Source organism: Plecotus auritus (assembly GCF_963455305.1).
Source record: "Plecotus auritus genome assembly, chromosome: 1".
NCBI lineage: Eukaryota > Metazoa > Chordata > Mammalia > Chiroptera > Vespertilionidae > Plecotus > Plecotus auritus.
In genome coordinates this window covers 203,880,967-203,907,665 of record NC_137770.1, presented here as the reverse complement: position 1 = coordinate 203,907,665, position 26,699 = coordinate 203,880,967, and the positions used below count along the sequence as shown (strand labels likewise).

The 26,699-nt window shown below is 39.7% G+C and overlaps 1 protein-coding gene across 1 annotated transcript in view; it reads right to left on the bottom strand.

The window, feature by feature from the left end:
* Positions 1-8,911: 8,911 nt before the first annotated feature.
* LOC308242007 (transmembrane protease serine 11E-like) overlaps positions 8,912-26,699 on the bottom strand; it is a gene marked incomplete at both ends in the record, with an annotated part of 106,256 nt that continues 88,468 nt past the window's right edge. The window contains 4 exons of the mRNA XM_080655778.1: positions 8,912-9,073; positions 18,408-18,550; positions 19,141-19,400; positions 20,296-20,473. Coding sequence (XP_080511904.1) covers positions 8,912-9,073; positions 18,408-18,550; positions 19,141-19,400; positions 20,296-20,473 — 743 coding nt within the window. The remainder of the gene's footprint in view (positions 9,074-18,407; positions 18,551-19,140; positions 19,401-20,295; positions 20,474-26,699) is intronic.

Below are 26,699 nucleotides of genomic sequence, written 5' to 3'. Positions count from 1 at the left end.
GCCAGCCATGTACTCAGTTGCCAGCCCTCTCTGTGCGCACGCCTCTGTAACTCTGCCTTTACTTCTGCAGTTCCTCTGAGTCTCAGTGTGCTTTTCTCTTTCCTTCTTGTTGTAGAATTTCCACTCAGCCCACCTTCCTGTGGTTCTGGATGATGTCCATTTTGTCTTTTAGTTGTAGTTTTGAAGTTGTTGTGCGAGGCAGCAGTTCAGGTGTTTACCTATGCTGCCATCTTGGTTTCTCCCTTACCCTGTTTTTAGACATGCTCCATTAGAGAGAGCTTTTATAAATCTATGGAGAGCTATTGAACAGGTACTTGCTCATATAAGACTGGAGTTCACAGAAAAGGTGTAGTTGGAAATATAAATTTTGGAAGTGGAGGAAACTGAAGACTAATTCCTGTGATGGACTGTCCAGACATGTTGATTATTCCTATTGATATCTACAGAGAGTAAGCTGTAGACTGACTGAGGTGCCTCAACAACTGTGAACAGGAGGCTGAATTGTAGATAGAAGATGCTGAAGAGAAAAGAAAAAAACTTTAGGAAACTACTTTGCTATTATAAATGCTTTCCTGTTTCTTTTCCCAGAATGAGCTCTACTCCGCAGTAAGAAAAATAGTTGAAGATTACTTGCCTACTGAAGCTAATGTCTCTGAAATTATGATGACTCAGAGAATGAAAGAAATGGCAAATTACATTCTTGTCAAAAGGGAACAAAAGATTAAATTATAAACAATTGGCAAGTGAACTTGAGTTTAGACAAAATTCTAGAGAATATTTAGATGTGGGATGTGAGAAAAAAAAAGTTTTAGATGTGGGATGTGAGAAAAAAAAGAGGAGTCAAGAGGACAGATAGCGATAGTTAACAAGAGTATTTGCTCTCGGGAAGATCCAAGATGGCGGCGTAGGTAAACACCTAAACTGCTGCCTTGCACAACAATTTCAAAACTACAACTAAAAGACAAAACATCTATCACCCAGAACCACGGGAAAGCTGGCTGAGTGGAAGTTCTACAAGTAGAAGGAAAGAGCAAACAGCATTGAGGGGTGCACAAGCGCTGAAAAGCTGAGGTACGGAGTCGCGCGAATCGGGCTGGCGACGGGTGACTGGGAGCGCTGCTGTTTTCAACCCGAAGGGAGATAAGCTCCCAATTACTCCGAACTCCAGTTTCTGGGGAGATGCGGGGGACCCAAACTCCTACAGGGAGAAGCTGGACTGTCTGCCGTGGGGTCAGAAAGTGAGGGAGGCTTGCTTGCAGGGCTGCACGCAGGAATAATTGTTTATTGTGCTGGGGCGCTGGGTGCGGGACACGGACACGGTTGGAGAGACGCAGAGCCGGCTTACTGGCAGCCATCGCTGTTTGCCACGCCCTAGCCTAGTCACGCCCTGAGATCCCGCCCTGCACAATCTACGAACCCACCCAAGCTCCAAGCAGCGGCTTTAGCATATGAATGACCTGCCTTATCGCAGCTTAACCTAGCAAACTTGCAGCCCGGGTCAGACAGCTCCAAAACCTCCAAACCCCAAGCAAAGAGGAGAAAACTGTAGTTCTCGCTGTAGCGCCTGCTGGGTAGCCTCAGACAGTAGCTGACCTGCACCCCACTGGAGATCCAGAAGCCAGTGTACCTAGTGGTCAGTGTGAGACACCAGATTTCAACTCCTCACAACCATAAGTGATACATTCAAGAGGCAGACTCAGTGAGCACCAAAGCCCCACTGAAACAAGTCCTGCACCATAAGCGTGTCTCCAACGCAGCAGTTCTTCCATTATAGACACAGCGGGTCCTCACAGCCAATTGGCCTAGAGGTCAATTCCTCCCAGTGTACCAACAGCAATCAAGGCTTAACCACACCAAGACTTTGCACTGAGCCCACAAAGGGGTGTACCAAGAGCGTCCACCTCAGGTGATTGGGGAGACTGAGCTACTGGCCCTATAGGTCACCTACCACACAAAGCCACTCCATCAGCACAAGGAAGCAGCAAAATGAGGAGACAAAGAAACATGTCACGAATGAAAGAAATGGAGGAAAGCAAACTACTGGACGACATAGAGTTCAGAACCACATTTATAAGGTTACTCAAGAATCTTCTAAAAACCGCTGAGGAACTTAGTGAGACCTTTAAGGATCTTAATGAGAATGCCAAAAAAATGGAAAAGGACCAGTCAGAAATTAAGCATACACTGTCTGAAATAAAGAATATACAGAAACTCAACTGTAGATCAAAGGATCCCAAGAATCAAACCAAAGATCTGAAATATGAGGAAACAAAAAACGCCCAACCAGAAAAACAAAAAGAAAAAATAATCCAAAAATATGAAGATAGTGTAAGGAACCTCTGGGACAACTTGAAGTGTACCAACATCCGAATTTTTGGGGTGCCAGAAGAAGAGAGAGAGCAAAATATTGAAAACCTATTAGAAGAAATAATGACAGAAAACTTTCCCTACCTGGTGAAAGAAATAGACTTACAAGTTCAGGAAGCACACAGAACCCCATACAAGAGGAATCCAAAGAGGACCACACCAAGACACATCATAATTAAAATGCCAAGGTCAAAAGACAAAGAGAGAATCTTGAAAGCAGCAAGAGAAAAATGGTTAGTTACCTACAAGGGAGCACCCATACGACTGTCAGCTGATTTCTCGGCAGAAACTATGCAGGCCAGAAGGGAGTGGCAAGAAATATTCAAAGTGATGAACAGCAAGAACCTACAACCAAGATTACTCTACCCAGCAAAGCTATCATTCAGAGTTGAAGGTCAGATAAAGAGCTTCACAGATAAGAAAAAGCTAAAGGAGTTCATCACCACCAAACCAGGATTACATGAAATGCTGAAGGGTATTCTTTAAGAAGAGGAAGAAGAAGAAGAAGAAAAAGGTAAAGATAAAAATTATGAACAAAATGACATCAAATACATACCTACCAACAAGTGAATCTAAAAATCAAGTGAATAAAAAATCTGAAGAACAGAATGGACTGGTGAATATAATAGAATCAGGGACATAGAAAGGGAGTGGACTGACAATTCTCAGGGGGGAGGGGGTGTGAGAGGTGCGGGAAGAGATTGGACAAAAAGCTTACACCTATGGATGAAGACAGTGGCGGAGGTTAAGGGCATGGGGTGGGGTGGGGAATCAGGTGGAGGGGAGCTATGGGGGCAAAAAAGAGGAACACCTGTAATAATCTGAACAATAAAGATTTATTTAAAAAAAAAGAGGACAGATAGCAAGGTTTGGGGCTTAAACAACTGAAAGAATAGCATTGGCTGATATAGGGAATATAGTCGGTATAACACATTTGAGGAAAATACATGTTGTGTTTGAGATGATTTTTACACATCTAAATGGAGATAACCAATAGGCAATTGGACATATGAGTATGGATTTTGAGAGAGAAGTTTGGACTGAAGATAAAAATCTGAAGTATCATGTATATGGTATTTAAAACCATGAGACTGAATTAGATCACCAAGGAAGAGTAACAAGGTCTTAGCCCTGGTGTAAGCCAACATTAAGAGGTTAAGGACAAGGATAGCAACCTGTGATAGCCTGTGAATACAAAGTCTGGGAGAAGCAGGAAATCAGGAGGATGTTGTGCCCTGGAAGAGAGAGAAGGTTAACCAAGTGGGAGGGAACATCAACTGAGCCAAGTGCTATTGGTAAGACATATAAGGTGAGAATTCACCATTAGGTTTAGCCATATGGAGGGTACAAATGACCTTGAAAAGAGCAGTTTTAGTGAGATTATGAAGCCAAAGTTTGAAATGTGCTTAAGAAATAATGGAAGGAGAAGTGAAGGAGATAGTAAATACAGATCAATTTTTTTAAGAACATTTTCTGCAAAGTTTTGAAGCAGCAACTGATAGAGTGGGATCAAGATAATTTTGGTGTTTGTTTATTTTAAGATGGGGGAAACAACTAAAGGAAAAGTTGACCTTATAGGAGAGGGAGGGAAGAGTTATGGAGTAAACTCCTTAAGTAGGTGAGAGAAGGTAGGATCTAGTGTGCAGTTATAGGAGTTGGCTTTCAGTGAGTGCCTCGTCAACAGGTGGAAAAGCCAAGTGTGAAGGTTTGACTGCTGGTAAGTAGAGGCAGTGGTGGGTTTCTTCAGAATGCTTTAATTTTCAGTGAATGAGGATGGAAGCAATATCTTCAGTGGAGTTCAGAACAGACAATATCTTAGGAGAGTTGAGAGGAAAAGATGTGACATAGACATCTAGGAGAATGGGAGCGTGAATGGTGAAGCATAGTGTGATGGTGGGGAAGCATTAAGAGTATGCTGGAGGTTTGTGATCATGAATTTGAATTTAGATCAGTCAGTGCAGTTGTGTATTTTTCTCCAAACAAATTCGACTGTGTGGTATAGAAAAAGAAATGGTGGAGATTTGCATTTTATCAGGAGTCTGATAAAAAGCAAGTGTCGCAGAGCGGTGACACAAAAGAGAAGCAAGTCTAAATTCTTTCTTCTCTGTTGGAAACATTGCCGCCCCAGCTGCTTCCCTCAGAGCCCCCTGGTAGAGCCCCAGAGGGGCTGGCAGGGCCTCTGGTTCCCCCCCTGTGTTACAGCAGAGGGAGAGAACAAGAAAAGAAAGCACTACTGGGTATGAGCCCGAGCGCAGGAACAATGGGCTTTCAAAATGAAAAGATTCTGTGATAGAGAATGGGGTGTGCTGATTCTTAAGGAGCCCTTAGTCCTTTGTTATGGATATCCTATCTAATAAAAAAGTAATATGCAAATTGACCATCACTCCAACACACAAGATGGCTGCCCCCATGTGGACACAAGATGGCTGCCACAAGATGGCCAGCAAGGAAAGGCAGTTGGGAGGGACCAGGCCTGCAAGGGAGGGCAGTTGGGGGTGATCAAGCCTGCAGGGAAGGGCAGTTGGGGGGGACCCAGGCCAGCAGGGGAGGGAAGTTGGGAGTGACTGGGCCTGCAGGGAAGGGCAGTTGGGGGGGACCCAGGCCAGCAGGGGAGGGCAGTTAGGGGTGACCAGGCCTGCAGGGGAGGGCAGTTAGGGGAAAACAGGCTGGCAGGTGAGCAGTTAGGCATCAATCAGGCTGGCAGGGGAGTGGTTAGGGGTGATCAGGCTGGCAGGCAGAAGCAGTTAGGGGCAATCAGGAAGGCAGGCAGATGAGCAGTTGGAAGCCAGCAGTCCTGGATTGTGAGAGGGATGTCCGACTGCCCGTTTAAGCCCGATCCTACCATCCCTCGAGCTAGTCTATTATAAAAAATCAAATTTGGTGCACTTGTTTGAAATCTGGACATCCATGCTTATAGAAGAGGGCCCTCAGACACTTAAATGTCTCATTTAATTAAAAAATATTGGCATTTAAATGGAAAATTTGACATTACTCAATTACCCTATTCCATCTTTCTGTTTTGGAACCTAAATGCTGGTCTCCTCATTTATTAATAGAATTTCATGTTGTGAGATTGGGCTTTTTTCTCAGCCTCTGTCAGTGTGTTTGTGTGTGTGTGTGTGTGTTGAATGTTAGGAATGTCAGAAAAGAGGATATTATGTCCACTTGAGGGAGTCAAGGAAGGCTTCATGGAAGAGGCATCATTTGAACTAGACTATAGATCTTGATATAATCCAGTCACTCTTTGGTTAATAAGGTTTATTGTTTTTAAAAGTTGAAATTAAAAATCAGAATAACAGTCAGAGAAAAACTTGATAATATGTTGTAGAATGATCCCAATAAAATTTCTTTTATAGAATCAGAATTAAACAAGAAAACAGCCCATTCTCTTAGTATAATTATTTCTTTATTTCAAATATATTTATTCAACCTATTATGATCAAGTATCAATTATTCAAAAGAAGACTCTAGTTTCATTACAACAACAATTACAATAGCACCATATCTTGAGCACCTACTATGTTCCAAGAACAACCATTTGATGTAAGTATTATTTAGTGTTTAAATAACTGGTTTAAGTCACACAGTGTAAAATATGACATTACTCCTTAAAATAAATGTGTAAATAATAATAAAGCTATGTTTTCTGAATAATACAGAATAAAAAATCAGTTCAGCAACATTTATTGAAAGACTATTAGGTACAGAACACTTTATTAGGTGCTGTGGGAAGAGAGAGAAAAGATACAGAAGAGGAATCGCCTACCCTTTTATACAATTAATAAATATTATTTTGGCCATGACTTAACTTTCTCCAATGAGTTAACAGACATTTCTAATAATGCTTAAACTTTTTCTATGTTACCTTTCAAAGGAAGTTGTCATTTAAAAAATATGACACTGTCTTACCTATTTCTCTGTGCACATAAAATTTGAACTATTGCTCATATTTTCACAGTGACTTTACCTCCATTTCACATATCTTTTGAAAACATAAAAAATATCTCTGAGGAATATAATGTCACTTTGAAATTAAACTTCTAAAAGTGGTTAATTTAAATCTCTTCAAGTTAATTTGCAGAGGAAATTCCTTATGTCATATGTTCATTTTATTCTAGTTGGAAACTCACCTCCAGAAATCTGGAAAATACTAACCATGATGCCAGTTTACCTGGATTTACTTTTAAATGCCTTTTCATGAATTGTATTCTTTTGGTTTCACAAGACTCTAGCATAGAATTTCTATTACAGTGTTTATTACTTGAAGTCACAAACATATTTCTTCCCTGTATCTTTCTGCAGCTGGCGGGTGCCACCTAGAGGCCCAACTACAGAATACACTGAAATAAGGGAAATAGATTTTTTAAAGGGACACTGAGAGTAAAGTAAAGGGATTAGCCAGCCAAAAAACATATACATAACACATAGACACAGACAACAGTGTAATGATAGCCAGAGGGAAAGGGAAGTGGGGGCTAAGTGGAGATGGGCAAAGGGAGGGGAAATGGGCATAGAAAGAGACTTTACTTGGAGTGATGGGCACACAATGCAGTATGAGATGATGTTTTATTGAGTTGTACACTTGAAACCTGTATGGTTTTGTGAACCAATGTCACACCAACAAATTCAATTTTTTAAGTGTACTTAAATCTTTGTTTAAAATATTTCAGTTCCCTATTTTTTATCAAAATATTTTATTAAATGGAACAAAAATAGTTTCTGCAAAATATTTAACACTATCAATCATGTTAATTTTCATACCTTATTTTAGCCAAGTGTTTCAATTTTATCAGTTCCATATGCCAACGTTATTTGAGTCAAGTAAAGTCAAATGTTCCTACTAATGTTAGTTTTCAAAGTGGTTATGGTACAACACAAAATCTGTGTAGGTAGAGCATTAATGAAAGATTCCGTGAAATCTCAGGATTAATGTGGCGTATATCATGACACCAGTCCTAATGTCATAGTGGCCTAGACCACTTGGATGTTGTGTCTCTAACAATTTAGTAGAACTGAAATTATGAAGGTGGCTGGTAATTAGTTTTTTATTCTTCCATTTTGTATCCAAGCATTTAGTAATTTAGTGCCATTCTGGATGCAAGGAGTCAGCTTCCAGAATATCTCCCCTATCATATCCTCCCTCTGAACCAGATAGGCCACAGTGCAAGCATTGGATGGAAGCACAGCAGTGGGGAAGAAGGTCTACAATTATTTCAAAATGTGGGGAAGAGCTCTAGCTTTATTTTCATGACCATAATTACATACTAACATCTAGACTTTATTCCCATTCAGGCTTGCAGTTTGGGAAAGCTTCAGATGTAAATACACAAGCACTTGGTGATAATCTTGTTTCATTCAATAGCTTGAATTGATTTTCTCTTCATTCCCTCTTATTCACCCACACAAAAATCTTACCACTTACACTATGCTGATTGTTCTTCAATAAATTTTTACTTTAGCCTCAGATTCCATCTTCTCCTCCTTCAATGGATTACCATATTACAATGTCAAGCAAATGGGAGATTTATTATTTTTTATTATTATACTAGAGGCCCGGCACACAAAATTCGTGCACTCAGGGGGGGTCCCTCAGCCTGGCCTGCACCCTCTCACAGTCCGGGAGTCCTTGGGGGATGTCCGACTGACAGCTTCGTGGGGAGCAGGCCTAAGCCATCAGTTGGATATCCCTAGCACTGCCGTGGAGGCAGGAGAGGTTCCTGCCACTGCCACTGAGCTCCCCACCCATGAGCCCAGCTTCTGGCTGAGTGGAGCTCCCTCTGTGGGAGCGCACTGACCACCAGTGGGCAGCTCCTGCATTGAGCATCTGCCCCCGGGTGGTCAGTGCACATCATAGCAACCGGTCATTCCACCCTTCGGTCAATTTGCATATTAGCCTTTTATTATATAGGATATTAACATCCTCAGCAGTGCAATGTTAAATAAATATTATACATTTCCAGTTTTAAAAAACTGTAGTTTTTTTTTAACTAGAAATGGGAAAAAAACTAAATCTTATTCCTCTCTGAATTTCCTTAACTTAGTTTCTATTATTCATTGTCCATCATGAAGGGTTTGGTCTTCTGTCTCTGCTTGACCTTTCATAATGAATATGTTCATTTGTCTTATTCTGTTCAGAAAAAATATATATTTTTCTGTACATAAAAATGTAGTTTTTTCCTTCTTATATTTTCTTTTAGTCTTTGTCTTGCACCTTGAAAGTGGAAATTTACTGATAAAACAGAAACTGGTGAAATGAAAGAAGGAATCACTTCAAATTGTATATATGCATGAGAAATTTTATGTCAACAAGGCATAAAGGACAGAAAACTTGTAGAAAATAAATGAATGCAAATTGAGACAGGATCCATCTGGAAGAAGCAGGATGCTCACATGTGGAGAAGAGCTAGAAGGAAATTATGCAGCAAGCAGACAGTTTCACTTTTCGGTCAGATTGAGGTGACCTTCAAAGCTTCTTCTGCAAGTCCATATCTCTGAAAATGGCCTACAAACAAAAATGCATTCCATTCTACTGAGTTTTTCTCCTTTAGATACCAGTTTGGGCAGCAATCCAGTCCCGGAGGGCAGTCACTCTAGTATAAACACCAGGCTTATTGGGTTGCCCACATTCATCTCCCCAGCTCACTATTCCAGCAAGGTACCAGATATCTCTAGCATCTGCACTAACCAGTGGTCCTCCAGAGTCACCCTAAAGGAGAAGGAAAAGATTAGTAGTTAGTAATTCACTCATTACAGAGGAATTTGCTGTTTTTCTTCTAACTTGAGTTTAATGGAAGGGCAGGTTTTCAAATGTCTTCAGTGTGTTCAAATGCACAAGTGATTCCCTCTAAATCATAATTCACATAAAGGAGGAGCTTAACCACCAGAACTGGCTGAGCCTCAGGGTTCACACTGGGATTAAAGGCTCAATCTCTTTGGAGAACAGAGTCCTTAACCTACTTGGTACATCTGACAAAGTAATTCTCCATACTGGTTGCCTCTTTATCAGTGTCACATAGCTCTCAAAAGAAGGGTGATTAGTCTATCACTGATAATGAGCATGGACATTAGAATCAAATTACCTGGGCCTAAATCTCAAGTATGGCCCTTCCAAGTTGGCTAAGACCTTTAATTTACTTATTTGAAATGCTCCTAATACTACCTACCTCTGATAATTATTTTGAAGATTACATAAAAGAGTGTCTAATGTGCTTAGCATAGAGCCTAGCACAAAGCAGAATTTAGCAAATACATATACAAAACCATAATTTCCAACTGTTTATACCTCGTGAACTACAGAGGGCTGTTCCTTATAACCAGTCATAAAAACAAGGTACTGGCTGATCATTCCTCAGATTCCTGGGTTCCCTAATTATTGATCTCTCATTAAGTGTTCAGCATTCTATAAGGCACTTAATATATTATTTCATTAACTCCTATAATTCTGGCAGCAAAACATGGGGTTGGGTTTCATTTTGTCTGTTTTAGCAATAAGGTAACTGAAACCCATAGAAGTTAAGTAATTTGCCTATTGTCACATGCTAGTGTGGCAGACGTGAATGTGAATCTACAGTGATCTAACTCAGAAGCCCATGTTTTCCCTCTACATTATACTAACTTCCTTGTGAATTTTTCTTTGTCCATGTAAAACTATTAACTAATACTTATAATAGCTGAATTTTAAATAATGTGTTTGTAATTTTTTTTATTTTTTTTTCTTTATTGATTAAGGTATTACATATGTGTCCTTATCTCCCCATTGCCCCTCCCAACCTCCCCCCACTCATGCCCTCACCCCCTGGTGTTTGTGTCCATTGGTTAGGCATATATGCATACACACAAGTCCTTTGGTTGATCTCTCCCCCTTACCCCCATGCTCCCCTACCTGTAATTTTTTAAATATATTTTTATTGATTTCAGAGAAAGGAAGGGAGAGGGAGAGAGAGATAGAAACATCAATGATGAGAGAGAATCATTGCTCAGCTGCTTCCTGCATGCTCCACAATGGGATGGAGCCTGCAACTCGGGCTTGTGCCTGGGGTGGAAATCAAACCGTGACTTCCTGGTTCATAGGTCGAAGCTCAACCACTGAGCCACACCGGCCAGGCATGTTTGTAATTTTTAAGTCAATTACCAATAAGTGTTTACTGGTGCCCTAATATGTGGTAGGTAGAGATATAAAAAGAGTGGAAACACACGGGCCTTGCCCTCAAGGGACCTACAATCTATTTATAGAAATATGATGTACCACATGATGCTATTTGAAAATAAATCATTTTGATCATTGACACCAAAGCCTATATGAAGGCAGAGCTGATTAGCATGAAGAAATAGTAGATGCCAGAGACAACAAAGTTTAAATCTGTTTAAGAGACAGAAATGAAGAAGTCTGAGAATGAATTAATCAAAGAAAATATATAACAACGTATCCAACAGCATTACAAGAAGGAAAATAAGGTGATGTCCAGCAAGTATCAAATAGAGAAAGATATACCTGTTCTGCTAACAGTAGTGGTGGAAGTGATGGTTTACATGTGCTTTGTCTCATGCAGGGAAGCCTCATGGGAGGAAAATTATAATCTTCAGGTGAAAAGAGTGAAAAGGAAAATGCTATCAACTCAGCTATTCAGAGGCAGAAGCCTTTGGGGCTCTCTTTTAACAAAATGCTTAAAAAATTCCTCTGCCTAGGACTACACCTCCCAACCTACACACACACACACACACACACACACACACACACACGCACGCACGCACACACACGGGCACACAGCAGCTTGTTTAGTTCTTAGGTCCTGGCAGGTTGGGCTTCCTCCGCTGCTTAGGGCTCCACTCCCATGTGCATTGTCTCAGCCCCAGCAAACCAGGTATTTCCACTCATTGTTTCTGTGTATTTTTAACATCCCCTAAGTCAGCCACCAGCCACCCTGAGCATTCTTTCTGCCTACACTGTCCAAGTTATTTTTCAAGGTACAAGTATTTATTGTTGTTAATTCTCAGGTTACAAAGTTGAATAGCCTGCTGGGCCAGTGTTGCTCAATGGTTGAGCATCAACCTATAAATCAGGAGGTCGCACAGTTCAATTCCTAGTCAGGGCACATGCCGGGTTAGAGGGCGTGCAGGAGGCAGCCAATCAATTATTCTCTCTCATCATTGATGTCTCTCTCTCTCTCTCTCTCTCCCTCTCCCTCTCCCTTCTTCTCGAAATCAATAAAAAAAAATATTTTTTTAAAAGTTGCATAGCTTTTGTGGGGTCTGTTGATCTGTCTCTAACCTATTTTTTCATAAATCCTATTATTTTTAGTGAGTGATTTAGTGGGAAATGGAACAGAAAGTTTATTCAGAAATACACATAACAAAAACTTTTAAAATTAAAAATAAGAAGCCAAACCAGGAAGCAACTTTAGCGATCAAGAAATGAAGTAATGAAGGAATAAATTGGAGTGTTAACAAAAGGAATGTTGGCAAAACAGGTAAATATGAAAGATATGATAAAGAGAAAAACTATTCTAGGATTTTATTGACTCCATGTGAGGGAGATAGAAGAGTAAAAGACCTCAAGAATAATGAAACCCGATAATATGAATGAGAAACTTGAAAATGGAAAATCTAGTTAACATTTCATGATACCTGTTGAGTTTGTGATGGCACAAATACAAATGTTAGTGTTATATTAACAACTTAAAACATATAAATGAAAATGGTTTGGGAGTAGGTGGAAATGTGAGACTGAATGTGGGCAGGAGGTTAATTCTGGACATGTAGATTCGGAAGTCATTAAAGTGATACTGACTTCTAAAAAAAAAAGATAGCTTCTTTGAATGAATACATGGATAACAGAGAAAAATTCCATCTGAGACCTGAGTCTTAAGGGATAGCCAGGCTTAGGGAGGGGATGAGAAAGAAGAACCAAAGAAGAAAGCAGAACCAAGTGCTGCAGAGGGAAGTTGAGGGTGAGGTACTTTTGCATATATTTGAAATTTCTGTAATAAAAATTTTTAAATAAAAAACTAAAGAAGCATATAGCTGTTCCTCTGAAACTTTTAATAAGAAAGTTACTATTAATAGAGGTTGTGGTATTTGAATGAAAATCATAAGTGATGATCACAAATGTGAAAGCACAAGATGTTTTCAATAGTTTTAGTGAAGTTGGAGGCAAATAGGATGAAGGGGATTATGATGAGAGCAGATGTACAATAATATCTGTAAAATGACTGTAGATCTGGTTTGTATGTCTATCAAAAAGTCAAATAAAATACAGACAAATCAGCTAAGTCTCATTATTTGGGGTAGTTATGGTGTATGAAGTCGCTGCATAAACTGAATTAGTGAATTATGAATCATCATTGCTCCTAGGGGAAAGACAGGGTTAGGCTTCCATGAGCCTTTGTTCAGATTTCTGTCAATTGATCAATACATAACCACATTTTTGTGTGTTTCTGTTTAAAGTTACCTTATTTAACATATATTATTGATTCAGTAACATTGAACCCACAGCCAACAGCACTGTAACTCATGCCTGAATGAGGTTTATCTAACATACTTATTTTCTTCATAAGGCACATCACAGCCTTCTTGCACTTTACTTAAGAACTATGCATTGGGAACTATTTAAAACTAGAGGCCCGGTGCATGAAATTCGCGCATGTGGGGGAGAGGTCCCTCAGCCCGACTGCACCCTTCACAATCCAGGACCCCTTGGGGGATGTCCAACTGCTAGTTTAGGCCCAATCCCTGCAGTCGGACATCCCTCTTGCAATCTGGGACCACTCGCTCCTAACTATTCACCTGCCTGCCTGCTCACTCCTAACCACTCACCTGCCTGCCTGCTAAGTGTGAGTCATAGTGACCAATCATTCCAGCTGTTCCGGTTGTTCCATCGTAATGGTCACTTAGGCTTTTATATAGAGAGATAACAAAATCGCCAACAAAAAGCACAAAAAAATGTGGAAAATGTGGCATTAAATAGGCCACAGAAGGAATATAAATTTATGCTATTAAAACTAAATAAGAAGGCAGCATCCCCTTTTTCAATCTGAAGTGGGAGCATGCTCACTGGATGACTACAAATTTTTTCCAATTTGTGCATGTTCATGAATGATCATGAATTTGCCTTGAGTATTGACTTTGGGTTTTCATACAAATTTTAGCAAGTAGATGAATTCACATGTACAGAATCTGCAAATAATGAGGATCAAGTGTAATTTCCAGTGAATCTTATTAAGTTGGTTTTATTTGAGTAGATTTATTTACAGAATCAATTTTGAATTTTTTGTAGAATGTATTGGAACCAATCTGCATTCTTTTATGAACAAACAGAGCCTCAGAGCAGAAAAAAGAAACACAATGAAATGAGTTTAATCTTGAGTATTTGCCAGAAGTGTGAAAAAAGGGTCAATTGGGTGAAAGAGTTTAATGTGACAAATGAGCAATACTGAAGTGACTGACCCAGAGGTAAATGTTGGGAAAGGACTATGGTGAAATCAACTGTATACATTAAGGGAAGAGAAGCCAATGAAGGGGGGAAAAATAGGTGCAGTATGTATGTGAAAGAGAGAAAAAAAATGGAAAGTTGAAAAATCGTAAAAAATAATTATATCTTCTCTGTGAATCCAGACTGGAAAGCATACAGAATAGCATGGAATTTCAAAGACCAAAATAAGGCTTAGAGAGCACATTAAATGTAAGATCTATCAAATCCCAAAATAAAAATTATAGGGGTATATAAGGACATACTCAAGGAATTTCTTATTGATCCCCTCCAAAATTTTATCAAGCAATGTGCATGAAGACATATAGTTCATGGCTGTCATGGCAAAGGTTCAAAGTTGACAGAGATAGCCTATGTACTGAAAAGCAAAATCAGAATTCAAAAAGATGTCTATGCTATGGACCAAGATGGAAATATACTTATTCCTTTTATACCAAGTAAATACATCTAAGAAATAAACATAAAACCATAGACACTAGAAATAAAACAAATATTAAAAAATTCTGGGAGAGAAGAATTAGGCTGTGGAGAGAAACCAAGATGGCGGCATAGGTAAGCACCTAAACTGTTGCCTCGCACAACAATTTCAAAACTACAACTAAAAGACAGAACGGACACCATCCAGGAACACAGGAAAGCTGGCTGAGTGAAAATTCTACAACTAGAAGGAGAGAGAAAAGCTCACAGAGAATTGGAGGTACAGCAAAGGGTCTTTGTGCGCGCAGAAAGGAAGGGCGGCTGAGAGCCTGGCTGACTTTCTCTGGCGGAAGGGGGAAGGAAGCTCCCGACCGCACTGAACCCCAGTTCTGACTGCACTTAACCCCAGTTCCAGGCGAGCCCCTGGGGACCCATGCTCTTACAGGGGGAGTCTGGACTCTCGGGCGGAGACTTGGGAGCCGGGGAAGGCAGAAGTCGGAAGGCGCGAGCGTGCCAGTGCGCACATAGGCTGCGGAGGTTGCCACAAGCTTTCCCTAGCAGAAGGGAGTCGGAAGCACCTGACTGCACTGAACCCCAGTTCTGACTACACTGAACCCCAGTTCCAGGCGAGCCCCTGGGGACCCACGCTCTTATTGGGGGGAATCTGGACTCTCAAGCGGAGACTCAGGAGCTGGGGAAGGCAGAGCTCTGAAAGCGCGCGCGTGCGCGCACAAGGGCAAGGCTGACTGGAAGCCAAGACTGTCTGCTCTGCCCTGAGACTCCACCCCATCCAAACTGAGCACAGAGGCTATTGCAATTTGGCAAGTCTAATCCTTATAAGGCTGTCTCCAACACCGAACTTCTCCCAGCGTAGACACAGCTGATCCTTACAGCCAACTGGCCTGGAGGTCAATTCCTCCCAGTGATACCAACAACAATCAAGACTTACTACAACAAGGCTGTACACACAGTCCACAAAGGGGTGCACCAAGAGTGTCCACCTCAGGTTAACTGGGAAGGCCGACCCACTGGGCCATATAGGAAACCTAACACACAAATCTACCCTACCAACTCAGGGAAGCAACGAAAATGTGGCGTCAAAGAAACAGATCACAAATGAAAGAAATGGAGGAAAACAAACGACTGGATATAGAATTCAAAACCACGGTTATAAGGCTTTTCAAGAATATCCTAGAAAAGGCCGATAAATATAACGAGACCCTCGAAGATATGAAAAAGGACCAACTAGAAATTAAACATACACTGACTGAAATAAAAAATATTATACAGAGACCCAACAACAGACTAGGGGAACACAAGAATCAAGTCAAAGAATTGAAATACAAAGAAGCAAAAAACACTCAACCGAAAAAGCAAAAAGAAAAAAAAATCCAAAAAGTTGAAGATAGTGTAAGAAGCCTCTGGGACAACTTCAAGCGTACCAACATCAGAATTATGGGGGTGCCAGAAGAAGAGAGAGAGCAAGATACTGAAAACCTATTTGAAGAAATAATGACAGAAAACTTCCCCCACCTGGTGAAAGAAATAGACTTACAAGTCCAGGAAGCGCACAGAACCCCAAACAGAAGGAATCCAAAGAGGACCACACCAAGACACATCATAATTAAAATGCCAAGAGCAAAAGACAAAGAGAGAATCTTAAAAGCAGCAAGAGAAAAACAGTTAATTACGTACAAGGGAGCACCCATACGATTGTCAGCTGATTTCTCAACAGAAACCATGCAGGCCAGACGGAAGTGGCAAGAAATTTTCAAAGTGATGAATAGCAAGAACCTACAACCAAGATTACTCTACCCAGCAAAGCTATTATTCAGAATTGAAGGGCAGATAAAGAGCTTCACAGATAAGAAAAAGCTAAAGGAGTTCATCACCACCAAACCAGTATTATATGAAATGCTGAAAGGTTTTCTTAAAGAAGAGGAAGAAGAAAAAAGTAAAGATAAAAATTATGAAGAACAAATACATATCTACCAACAAGTGAACCTAAAAATCAAGTGAATTAAAAACCTGAGGAACAGAATAATCTGGTGAATATAATAGAATTAGGGGTATAGAAAGGGAGTGGACTGATAATTCTCAGGGGGAAAGGGGTATGGGGGGGTTCAGGAAGAGACTGGACAAAAATCATACACCTATGGATGAGGACAGTGGGGGGGAGGTAAGGGCAGAAGGTGGGGTGGGAACCGGGTGGAGGGGAGCTATGGGGGGAAAAAGGAGAAACAATTGTAATAATCTGAATAAAGATTTATTTTTAAAAAAATTTCTGTGTCCTGGCTAATATGGCTGTCAGTTGGAGCATCATCTAGTATCAAGGGAGGATGAGTGGAGAATGTGGCAGCACCTCCCTCCCCGCTCCAGTGTCATGTCAGAGGAGGCCTGTTAAAGTAGAAGATTTAGATAAGATCCAGAGTCTCATAACAAAATGTCAAGGATACATTTAAAAAGTATTATCATACCAAGAACCAAGAGAATCTCGAATGAGAGAAGGCAACCAACAAATACTGACACTGAGATGACACCGATTTGGAATTATCTGACTAAGATAAAAATGTCTTCATGGGAAATTATGACCATGCTTGAAACAAATAAAAAAAAAATAAGTTTCCACAAAGAAACAGCAGATATAAAAAAGAATCAAATGGAAATTTTAGAATTGAAAAATACAATGATCAAAATAAAAAAATTAAAAACTCAATAAAGATAACAAAATAAAAAATCAGTGAACTTGAAGATAGAATGATAGAAATTACCCAACCTGGACAATAGAGAGAGTGAAAAAAAAAAAATGAACAACAGAAGCTCAGAGACCTCTGATACTATAACAGAAGAACTAATGTTTCTGCCACTAAAGTCCCTGATGGAGAGAAAAAAGAAGAGGGTGGGGCTAAAAAGCATTCAAAGAAATAATGGCTGAAATTTTTCCAAATTTGTCAAAAGTCAGAAACCTGCAGATTAAAAAGCTGAGCAAACCCCAAATAAGCTAACCCAAAGAAAAGAAATCCATTCCAAGGCACATAATTAAACTTCTGAAAACTAAAGACAAAGAGAAAATTTTGAACACAGCAATAGAGAAATGACAACCTCATCTATAAGGAAAAGATAATTCTAATAATAGCAGATTCCTCATTAGGAATCAAGGAAGCCATGATTTAAGTGCTGAGGGGTGGGGGGGAACTATCAATCCCAAATTCTATATCTGGCAAAATTATGCTTCAGAAATTAATAGGATATAAGTATTTTGCCAGACAAAGAACATCTAAGGGAATTTGTCACCAGCAGAACTGCACTAAAAGAATGGTCAAAGAAAGTTTCTGAAGCAGAAAACAAATGATAAAAAAGAATCTTGGAAAACCAGGAAGAAAGAAAGAATGAAACTATGGGTAAATACACTTTCCTTTTCTTGAGTTTTCTATGTTTGGCACCTGAAGCAAAAATATTGTATGATGTGGTTCCCTATACATATAGAGGGAATATTTAATATTTATGTTTATTAATATTTAAAATTATAAACAGAGAAAGAGATTTGAAAGGAGGTAAGTTTTCTATTGTATACTCCACTCAAACTAGTAAAATCTGAGCACCAGTAGACTGTGATAAGTTATGTGTGTATAACTTGGAGGAACCACGAAGTGTATTGTCCATAAAGAGATAATCTAGTCAAAAACACTAAAAGGAATTTTTTAAAAGTTACTTTGTAATTCTTTTTATATAGCACTCTCAAACTTACTCTAAAAATTATTGATATGGAAAACAGATTGGTAATTGACAGATATTAGTGATGAGAAAGTGATGAGGGAGGAAAGTGGGTGTTATAGGAGATCTTTGTGGTGTTGAAATAGTTCTCACCTGCAGTGCTGGTTACACAAATCTACACATGTGATGAAATGCCATAGAACTACAAGCACACACTGTACCAATGTCAGTTTCCTAGCTTTTATGTTGTACTATAGTTATGTGAGATGTAACCACTAGGGACATTGGGTAAGGTGTACATAAGAGCTCTCTGTACTATCTCTGCAACTTTCTGTAAATCTATAATTTTTTCAAAATATAAGGTGAACAAAAAGTTATGCAGCATAACATTTTTGGCCAAAAAGTTATAGGCCAAACCACTTACCTGGCATGCATCTCTTTTTCCTTCCAATGAGCCAGCACATAACATTCTAGGAGTTATAGTATTATTGTAAGCTTCAGGTTTATTGCAGGTTTTAGTGTCTATGAGATTCACCTGAACTTGCCGTAGATGATTTTGACTGCCACCTAAAGTAAAAAAATAGTCTTTATACTTATTGATATACATATATTTTGTAGACCTGAAGAAAGTCCTTCATAATTACTGGACAAGATGATAATATAGAATCTTAGGTTATATATTTTTCAGATACAGTAATATTTCGGGAGATAATGTTTTTCTAAGAACTTTAAATAAAAATTTAGGTGCCCAGGAAAAAAACCTCAAGTGGTGTGAGTAATTTCTATTCCATTGTTAAGCTTAGGAGGTAATTTTAGTAGGAGGGCATGGTGGTTTTATGATTCCTTGATCTTCACAATTGAATATATTAATGATTCCTCATCTTTTATGTCCTTAATTTCCTAGCAAAAAGTTCAGACATGTTTACTCTTTCAGATACCTTCCCAGGCACCATCACTACGGTAGTAGCAATGCACTTGATAGTCATCTAAGGTTTGAAGGAATTTATGTATCTTCTAGATTTACAAGCAGAGCCTGACCTGGCCCAGGTCCAACCCACTAACATATTTTGACATAAAGACAATTCATTCTTTAAATGCCTTAGAATACTACTAGCAAATTAGATTACTATGATTTGAGTTTCTCTTCAGATTCTCACCATCATTTTGTAGTGCTCCAAATCCAGTCACAAACATCACATCACCTGGGTGGAACTCATAGGATGCATCGGGGAGACAAACTCTATGTATCGCATTTGTGTAGGGAACAGGGCTGGAAAGCTCTGCAACTGAAATATCATAGTCGTGTGATGGATATTTGTATTTTTCATGCACAATTACCCTCCGGATGCCTTGTTTCATTTTAGAAGGAAATAGTGTTACTCCAAAGGAGGCAGTCCATCTGGTTGGGTCCTTATACCTGAGAAGGCAGATAGGAAGAATAAATTCTACTTTACCATGCTACCAATATAATGGTTTCCATGAAACAATTTAATCTGTCCATATAAGGTGTTTTTAAATTATAGTTTCTATGTATAGAAACAATCTGAGAATCTGGCTCATGGGTCAGATCAGGTAGAAACACCACAATGGCATGTATCTTGCTAATTTGCATGCTGAGTTACCACTCCAGACCTTAGGGCCTTTTGACATTTCTGGCATCAGTGACTCTGAGGCATATATGGAAAGCATATCCTGTACAGGATGAGAAAACTAAATGCATTCTATATGCACCATGTCACCTACCCCTACAAACATACATATTTCTCTGAAAACCAAAAAGACTCCACAGTAATTTAACAAAGCATTACAATCCTGTATACTTTAGGTATTTTACACCAGGTTAAAAAGTTTTTATTCCTTGGAATATAACTAGCCAACCTATTCAGTTATATCATTTGTTGCTATCAGATTTCTTCATATTTAATTCTCATCATGGGAAATTTCCCCACTGGGGTCAAACCTACAACCCACCTAGCCTCCATATCTCTTAGATATGCAGCAGAGAGATATGGCTCTTCTCATTGATATCAAGCTCAAAGTCCAAAGACGTCTTAAAATTCCTGCTTCCTCTGACAAATTATTGTGTATTTTTCAATGGATAATTTACCTAGATGTACTTTGATGCCATTTCCATTTCCAGGCTATAAAATCTTTTACTAAGGTTTAAGAGTTTCCCACTCCCTTTGTGAGGTCTATGTTATTTAATATATACTAAACTCATCTCTCTTAAACTTCTTAGGTATTTTCTTCTTGCCAAGCCCCAACGCACTCTGCTTAGCTACCCCCAATCACTCACGAGGTTCAAGACTTACATTCTAAAGCAGTGAGCGGCACTCACAAGCCATGAGCCATTAATTAAAGTTGCTCCACAGCGATGGATCCCATCCAGTTGCAGGCTAGCTTGCCATGGCCATTCGCCTTCTTCTACCTGTGTTCCACCAACAATCCTGAGACTCTGTTTTGTACTTTTATTCTTCCGAGTCCCACAACCTGCCCAAGAGATTTGATGCATTAGTTAGCAGTTGTTTTTAAGTTTCAAATTGTGTTATTTTGCCCCAAGTTTTTCATACTTTGAGCTTCAGTAGTATTAAACATTTTCTCTTGTTTTTACCTTCCCTTAAACTGTTGTGTTTCATTATTTAATTCCTATTCATGTTGTAAAATTTAAACTAGTCATTACTTCCTCTAGGATGTTGTCTCTAACAATTCCCCATCCTCAAACTGGATTAGTTATGACTTTCTTTAATACCTCCATTAAAAAAAAAGTGATACTCTATATATTGTGTGTGTATATATACCTCTCTCCCTGTACTATATATACTAGAGGCCCAGTGCATGAAATTCATACACTGGAGGAAGGGTCCCCCAGCTTGGCCTGTGCCCTCTCACGGTGTGGGAGTCCCACAATCGATCACCCCAAAGAGGTAGGCCCCCACCCACCCATCCGAGGCTCCTCGATGGATTGCCCCAAAGAGGTAGGCAGAAACTGAGAGACCCACCTCCGCGCCTCGCACGCAGCCCCACCCACCCATGCATACCCGCTGCTCATGCAGCCTCCTGGTGATCGCTTGTTATGGTGTGAGGGCATCATGACCACATAGGCTTTTATTAATAGGATGTTTATTACAGGGTTTCTCAACCTTGGAAGTATTGACATTTGGGATAAATAGTTCTTAGTTGTGGGAGGCTATCCTTTATATAATAGGATGTTTAAAAGGACCCCTGACCTATACATACTAGATATCAGTAGCACACAAATACATACACGCGCACACACACACACAATTATGATAACCAAAAATGCCACCATGGGGCATGATTCTTTGGAGGTCAAAATTGCCCTTGTTTGAGAGCTATTGTTAATAATCATGTGTTGAAGAGAGAAAAATGGTGGCGGAATAGACAGACGTGTTCCGAGCCTTGTCCTGGAGCAGAAAGAAAGAACAGCTGAGGGTCGCACGAGGAGTGTTTGTTGGCAAGTTAAGGGACGCTAAACTCCAGGAGAAGGTGGGGGACTGCTAGACGGGTTCCCCTGACCGGGCAGCCCCCACTGCGGCTGGGTCCCCACCCAGAGCTATGGGCTCTGACGTGGAGTCTGTGCCATCTTGAAAGGGAAAGTGGAGCTTATCGGAAGCCTGAAAATCCACAACTGCGGTACCCACCGAACAGCTGCGATCCCCAGAACACCGGTCCCCAGTTGGCACAAACACGCGGATTCAGAGGAGCTCTACACTCCACCACGGAAAGGTCAGATTTCGCCTGGGATAAGGTGAGGTCTCTGGTCCCGGCGGGAGAGAGGAACATGCGTTTTGTGGGAGCTGGAGGACCAGGGAAGTCTGAGCCTAGAAAAATCCGTGGCTGTTGGGGCTGGCGTGATCCGTGAATGTGGAAGGGGGTCCTCAGAGCTGCTAACAGAAGGGATCTCTAAAAAGCAACCCATTTGGATCTGACGTGCAGGGACAGCCTAAGACTTTCAAAGGTGTGCCGGCTGCTTAGACTTGCGTGCAGACCCATTGTTCGCACACTTGGGCTTTTTCCTCTTCAAATCCTTGCTTCTGATTACTAAGCCCAATACATAGGATCACCCAGTTGGGGACACCCTGGGAGACTGCAGGGGGAAGTGTTTTTCGGGAATCTGGGGATCAGAGTGGGGAGTGACCATCAGAGAACCAGCTCTGAGGCAGCCCACTCCCACAAACCGGTAGTGAGTGCCACAGGGAAAGAAGGATGTAAATACAGGCTAGAGAGGCCATATATAGACCCGGAAGTCAAGACAAAAACACTGCCACCAAGAGACTGAATCACAAATTGACTCTTGTGTAATAAAAAATAAAGGAATACGAGAAATTAAGACACACCACCTTCTTAAAATCAGGACTGGCTTACAACACTGAAGAGCAGTGGAAAGCAGGGAACTGAAATACTGTCAGGACTGAGAAACAGGTGTGCCAAACAGAATAGAGGAAGTGAATGACCTTCACTACTGCACATTTTATTTTTATTTTTTATTTTTATTTTTTTATTTTCATTTTTTGCATCTTTTACTCAAGAAACTAATTTTTTTTCTTTTTTCCTCACTTGATTTTACCTTTTTAATTATTACATTTTTATTTTCAATCAGTATTACTACTACTATTTTATCTTTTTTTAAGTATTTTATTTTCCCTTTATTTTACTTTGGGATTAGTGTTCTACATTCTATTTTCATCTTTCCTTTAGCATCGTTTTACTCTATCTCAACTCTACCTTTATGCCATCACTCTCTTCCTAACCTTTCCCTTTTCGGTGTCCTGTTTATCTTACCCCTTTCCTGCTTTAGATTTTCCCTATTCTTTCTGTTTACCCCTGATAAAATTTCACCCTACTTATATATCTAATCTCCAATCCCCTGCTCCAAGTCCATACACACCTCTCTCTTCACTGTCTTAACTATCCAAAAAATTGTTTTTCTCTCTGTCCTTTTGTTGTTGTTTGCTTGAATGTTGATTATATCGAATTTTTATGCTTTTTTGTAAGATTGTTTTGCTTATCCTTTTTTTTGTTTGTTTGTTTCTTTGTTTGTTTTGTGTTTCTGTTTTCCCTTGCCTCGCTTGATATTAGTTGGTGTTGTAGTTTGTATTAATCCCCAGGTACTTGCTGGCATTTTCTGGGATTAGTGGTTGTTCTATTGGAGTTTTATCCCCATATATATAGTTTGTTCCCCTTTCTCTCTTAGTCTCTTTCTTGTCTCTCTTATTTTTTTTTCCTTTTCCCAATTTCATTTTGACACTCCTTTTTTTTTTCTTTCTTTTTTCTCTTCTTTTTTCTCTCCTATCCCCTAATTTTCCTTTCTCTGGTGGTCACCTTTATTGGAGGTTATTAATATTGTGAATACATTTCTGTTCAGTGCCTTGTGTGTTGTACCTGGAATTGCTGTATTTTCTGCCTTTAAATCAATGCAGGAGAGAGAGAACTACATAACCAGACATCCAGAGAAGAGAGACCATGGGGAGAAAAAGAAACAGCCTGCATATGAAAGAAAAGCAGCCGAAACCGGTTTGGCTCAGTGGATAGAGCATCGGCCTGCGGACTGAAGGGTCCCGGGTTCGATTCTGGTCAAGGGCATGTACCTTGGTTGCGGGCACATCCCCAGTGGGAGGTGTGCAGGAGGCAGCTGATCGATGTTTCTCTCTCATCAATGTTTCTGGCTCTCTATCCCTCTCCCTTCCTCTCTGTGAAATATCAATAAAATATATTTAAAAAAAAAAAAAGAAAGAAAGAAAGAAAAGCAGGCATCACCAGAAAAGGAAGTAAACGAAATGGAGGCAAGCAACCTTCCAGAGAAAGAATTCAGAGAAATGGTCATAAGGTGGCTGAAAAGAATGGAAGACAAATTCGACAATATGAGCAAGAACCAAGAGGAAATGAAGAAGAACCAAGAAGAAATGAAAAATGGCATTGCTGCTGTAAAGAACTCAATAGAAAGCATCAAGAGTAGACTAGAAGAAGCAGAGGACCGAATCAGTGAGCTAGAAGACAAGATGGGAAAAAATACCCAAGTAGAGCAGCTTCTAGAAAAAAAAAATTAAAAAGCAGGAGGAGAGCCTCAGGGAACTTTGGGACAACACGAAACAAAACGACATCCACATAATAGGGGTTCCAGAAGGAAAGGAAGCTTGCAGGGAATAGAAAACCTGTTTGAAGAAATAATGACAGAAAATTTCCCTGATATCGGGAAGAAAAACCCCACACAAATCCAAGAAGCTCACAGAGTCCCAAGCAAAATGAACCCCAAAAGACCGACGCCAAGGCACATCATAATTAAATTGGCAAACACCAACGACAAAGTAAGAATCTTAAAAGCAGCAAGAGAGAGGCAGAAAGTTACATACAAAGGAACCCCCATCAGACTAGCAACTGATTTCTCAACAGAAACTCATCAGGCCAGAAGGGAATGGAATGAAATATACAAAGTCATGCAAAGGAAGGGTCTGAATCCAAAAATACTGTACCCAGCAAGGCTATCAATAAAAATTGAAGGTGAAATCAGGAGCTTCACAGACAAAAAAAGAACTAAGGGAATTTATTACCACCAAACCAGCAATGCAAGAAATGCTAAAGGGTCTGCTGTAAAAAAAAAGAAATAGGAAGAAAAGAAGGAACACAGGGGTAAAGAATAAAAATGGCGACAAACAAGCACCTATCAATAATAACTTTAAATGTAAATGGATTAAATGTCCCAATCAAAAGACATGGGGTAACGGATTGGATAAGAAAACAAGACCCACATATCTGCTGTCTGCAAGAAACCCACCTAAGAAAAAAAGACGCACACAGACTGAGGGTGAAGGGATGGAAAAAGGTTTTCCAGGCAAATGGAACTGAAAAAAAAGCTGGGGTAGCAATACTTATATCTGACAAATTAGATCTCAAAGTGAAGGACTTAACAAGAGATAAGGAAGGCCATTTCATAATACTAAAGGGAGCAATCCAACAAGTAGAAATAACTCTGGTAAACATATATGCACCCAATACAGGAGCACCCAAATACATAAAAAAAACTCCTGGAGGATATCAAGGGAGAGACTGACAGCAATACAATCATAGTATGAGACATTAATACCCCACTATCACCATTGGACAAATCCTCTAAACAAAAAATCAGCAAAGAAACATCAATCCTAAATGACTCACTAGACCAGAAGGAATTAATTGACATCTTCAGAATATTTCACCCTAAAGCCACAGAATATACATTCTTCTCAAGCACACATGGATCATTATCAAAGATAGACCATATGTGGGGACATAGGCAAAGTCTCTTCAAATTCAAGAAGATAGAAATCATATCAAGCATCTTCTCAGACCACCGTGGCATAAAACTGGAAATCAACTACAATAAAGACAACCCAAAGAAATCAAACACATGGAGACTAAACAGCATGCTATTAAACAATGACTGGGTTACCAGAGAGATCAAGGAAGAAATAAAAAACATCATGGCAACAAATGACAATGAAAACACAACAATCCAAAATCTATGGGACACAGCGAAAACAGTCTTAAGAGGGAAGTTCATAGCTCTACAAGCCTACTGCAAAAAAACAAGAAACAATGGTAATAAATTACCTAACCTTACAACTCAAAGAGTTAGAAAAGGAGCAAAAAGAAAAGCCCAGTGTAAGCAGAGGAAGGAAATAATAAAGATCAGAGTGGAGATAAACGACATAGAGACCAAAGAAACAATACAAAAGATCAACAAAACCAAGAGCTGGTTCTTTGAAAGGATAAACAAGATTGATGAACCTCTAGCCAGGCTCACCAAGAAACAAAGAGAGAGGACCCAAATAAACAAAATCAGAAATGAAAGAGGAGAAATAACAACAGACCCCATAGAAATACAAAGGATTGTTTAAAAATACTATGAACAACTCTTTTCCAACAAACTGGACAACCTGGAGGAAATGGACATATTCCTAGAAAAATACAACCTTCCAAAACTCAATCAGGAAGATTCTAAACAGCTCAATATGCCAGTAACTATGGAAGAAATTGAAGCAGTCATCAAAAAGCTTCCAGCAAACAAAAGCCCGGGGCCAGATGCCTTCACAGGAGAGTTTTACCAAACACTCAAGGAAGAACTAAAACCTATCCTCCTCAGACTATTCCAAAAAATTCAAGAGGAAGGAACACTTCCAAGCTCCTTCTATGAAGCCAGCATCACCCTAATACCAAAACCAGATAAAGACAACACAATGAAAGAGAATTACATGCCAATATCCCTCATGAACATAGATGCCAAAATCCTCAACAAAATTCTAGCAAATCGGATTCAGCAGTACATCAGAAAGATCATACACCATGACCAAGTAGGATTTATCACAGGAATGCAAGGATGGTACAATATCCACAAATCAATAAATGTGATACATCACATAAACAAATTGAGAGATAAAAATTAAATAGTCATATCAATTGATGCAGAAAAAGCATTTGACAAAATCCAACACCCTTTCTTGATAAAAACTCTCAACAAGGTGGGAATAGAAGGATCATACCTCAACATAATAAAAGCTATATATGATAAACCCACAGCTAACATCATACTCAATGACAAAAACTAAAACCATTTCCCCTAAGAACAGGAACAAGACAGGGATGCCCACTCTCACCACTCCTGTTTGACATAGTACTGGAAGTATTAGCCATTGCAGTTAGACAAGAAGAAGAAATAAAA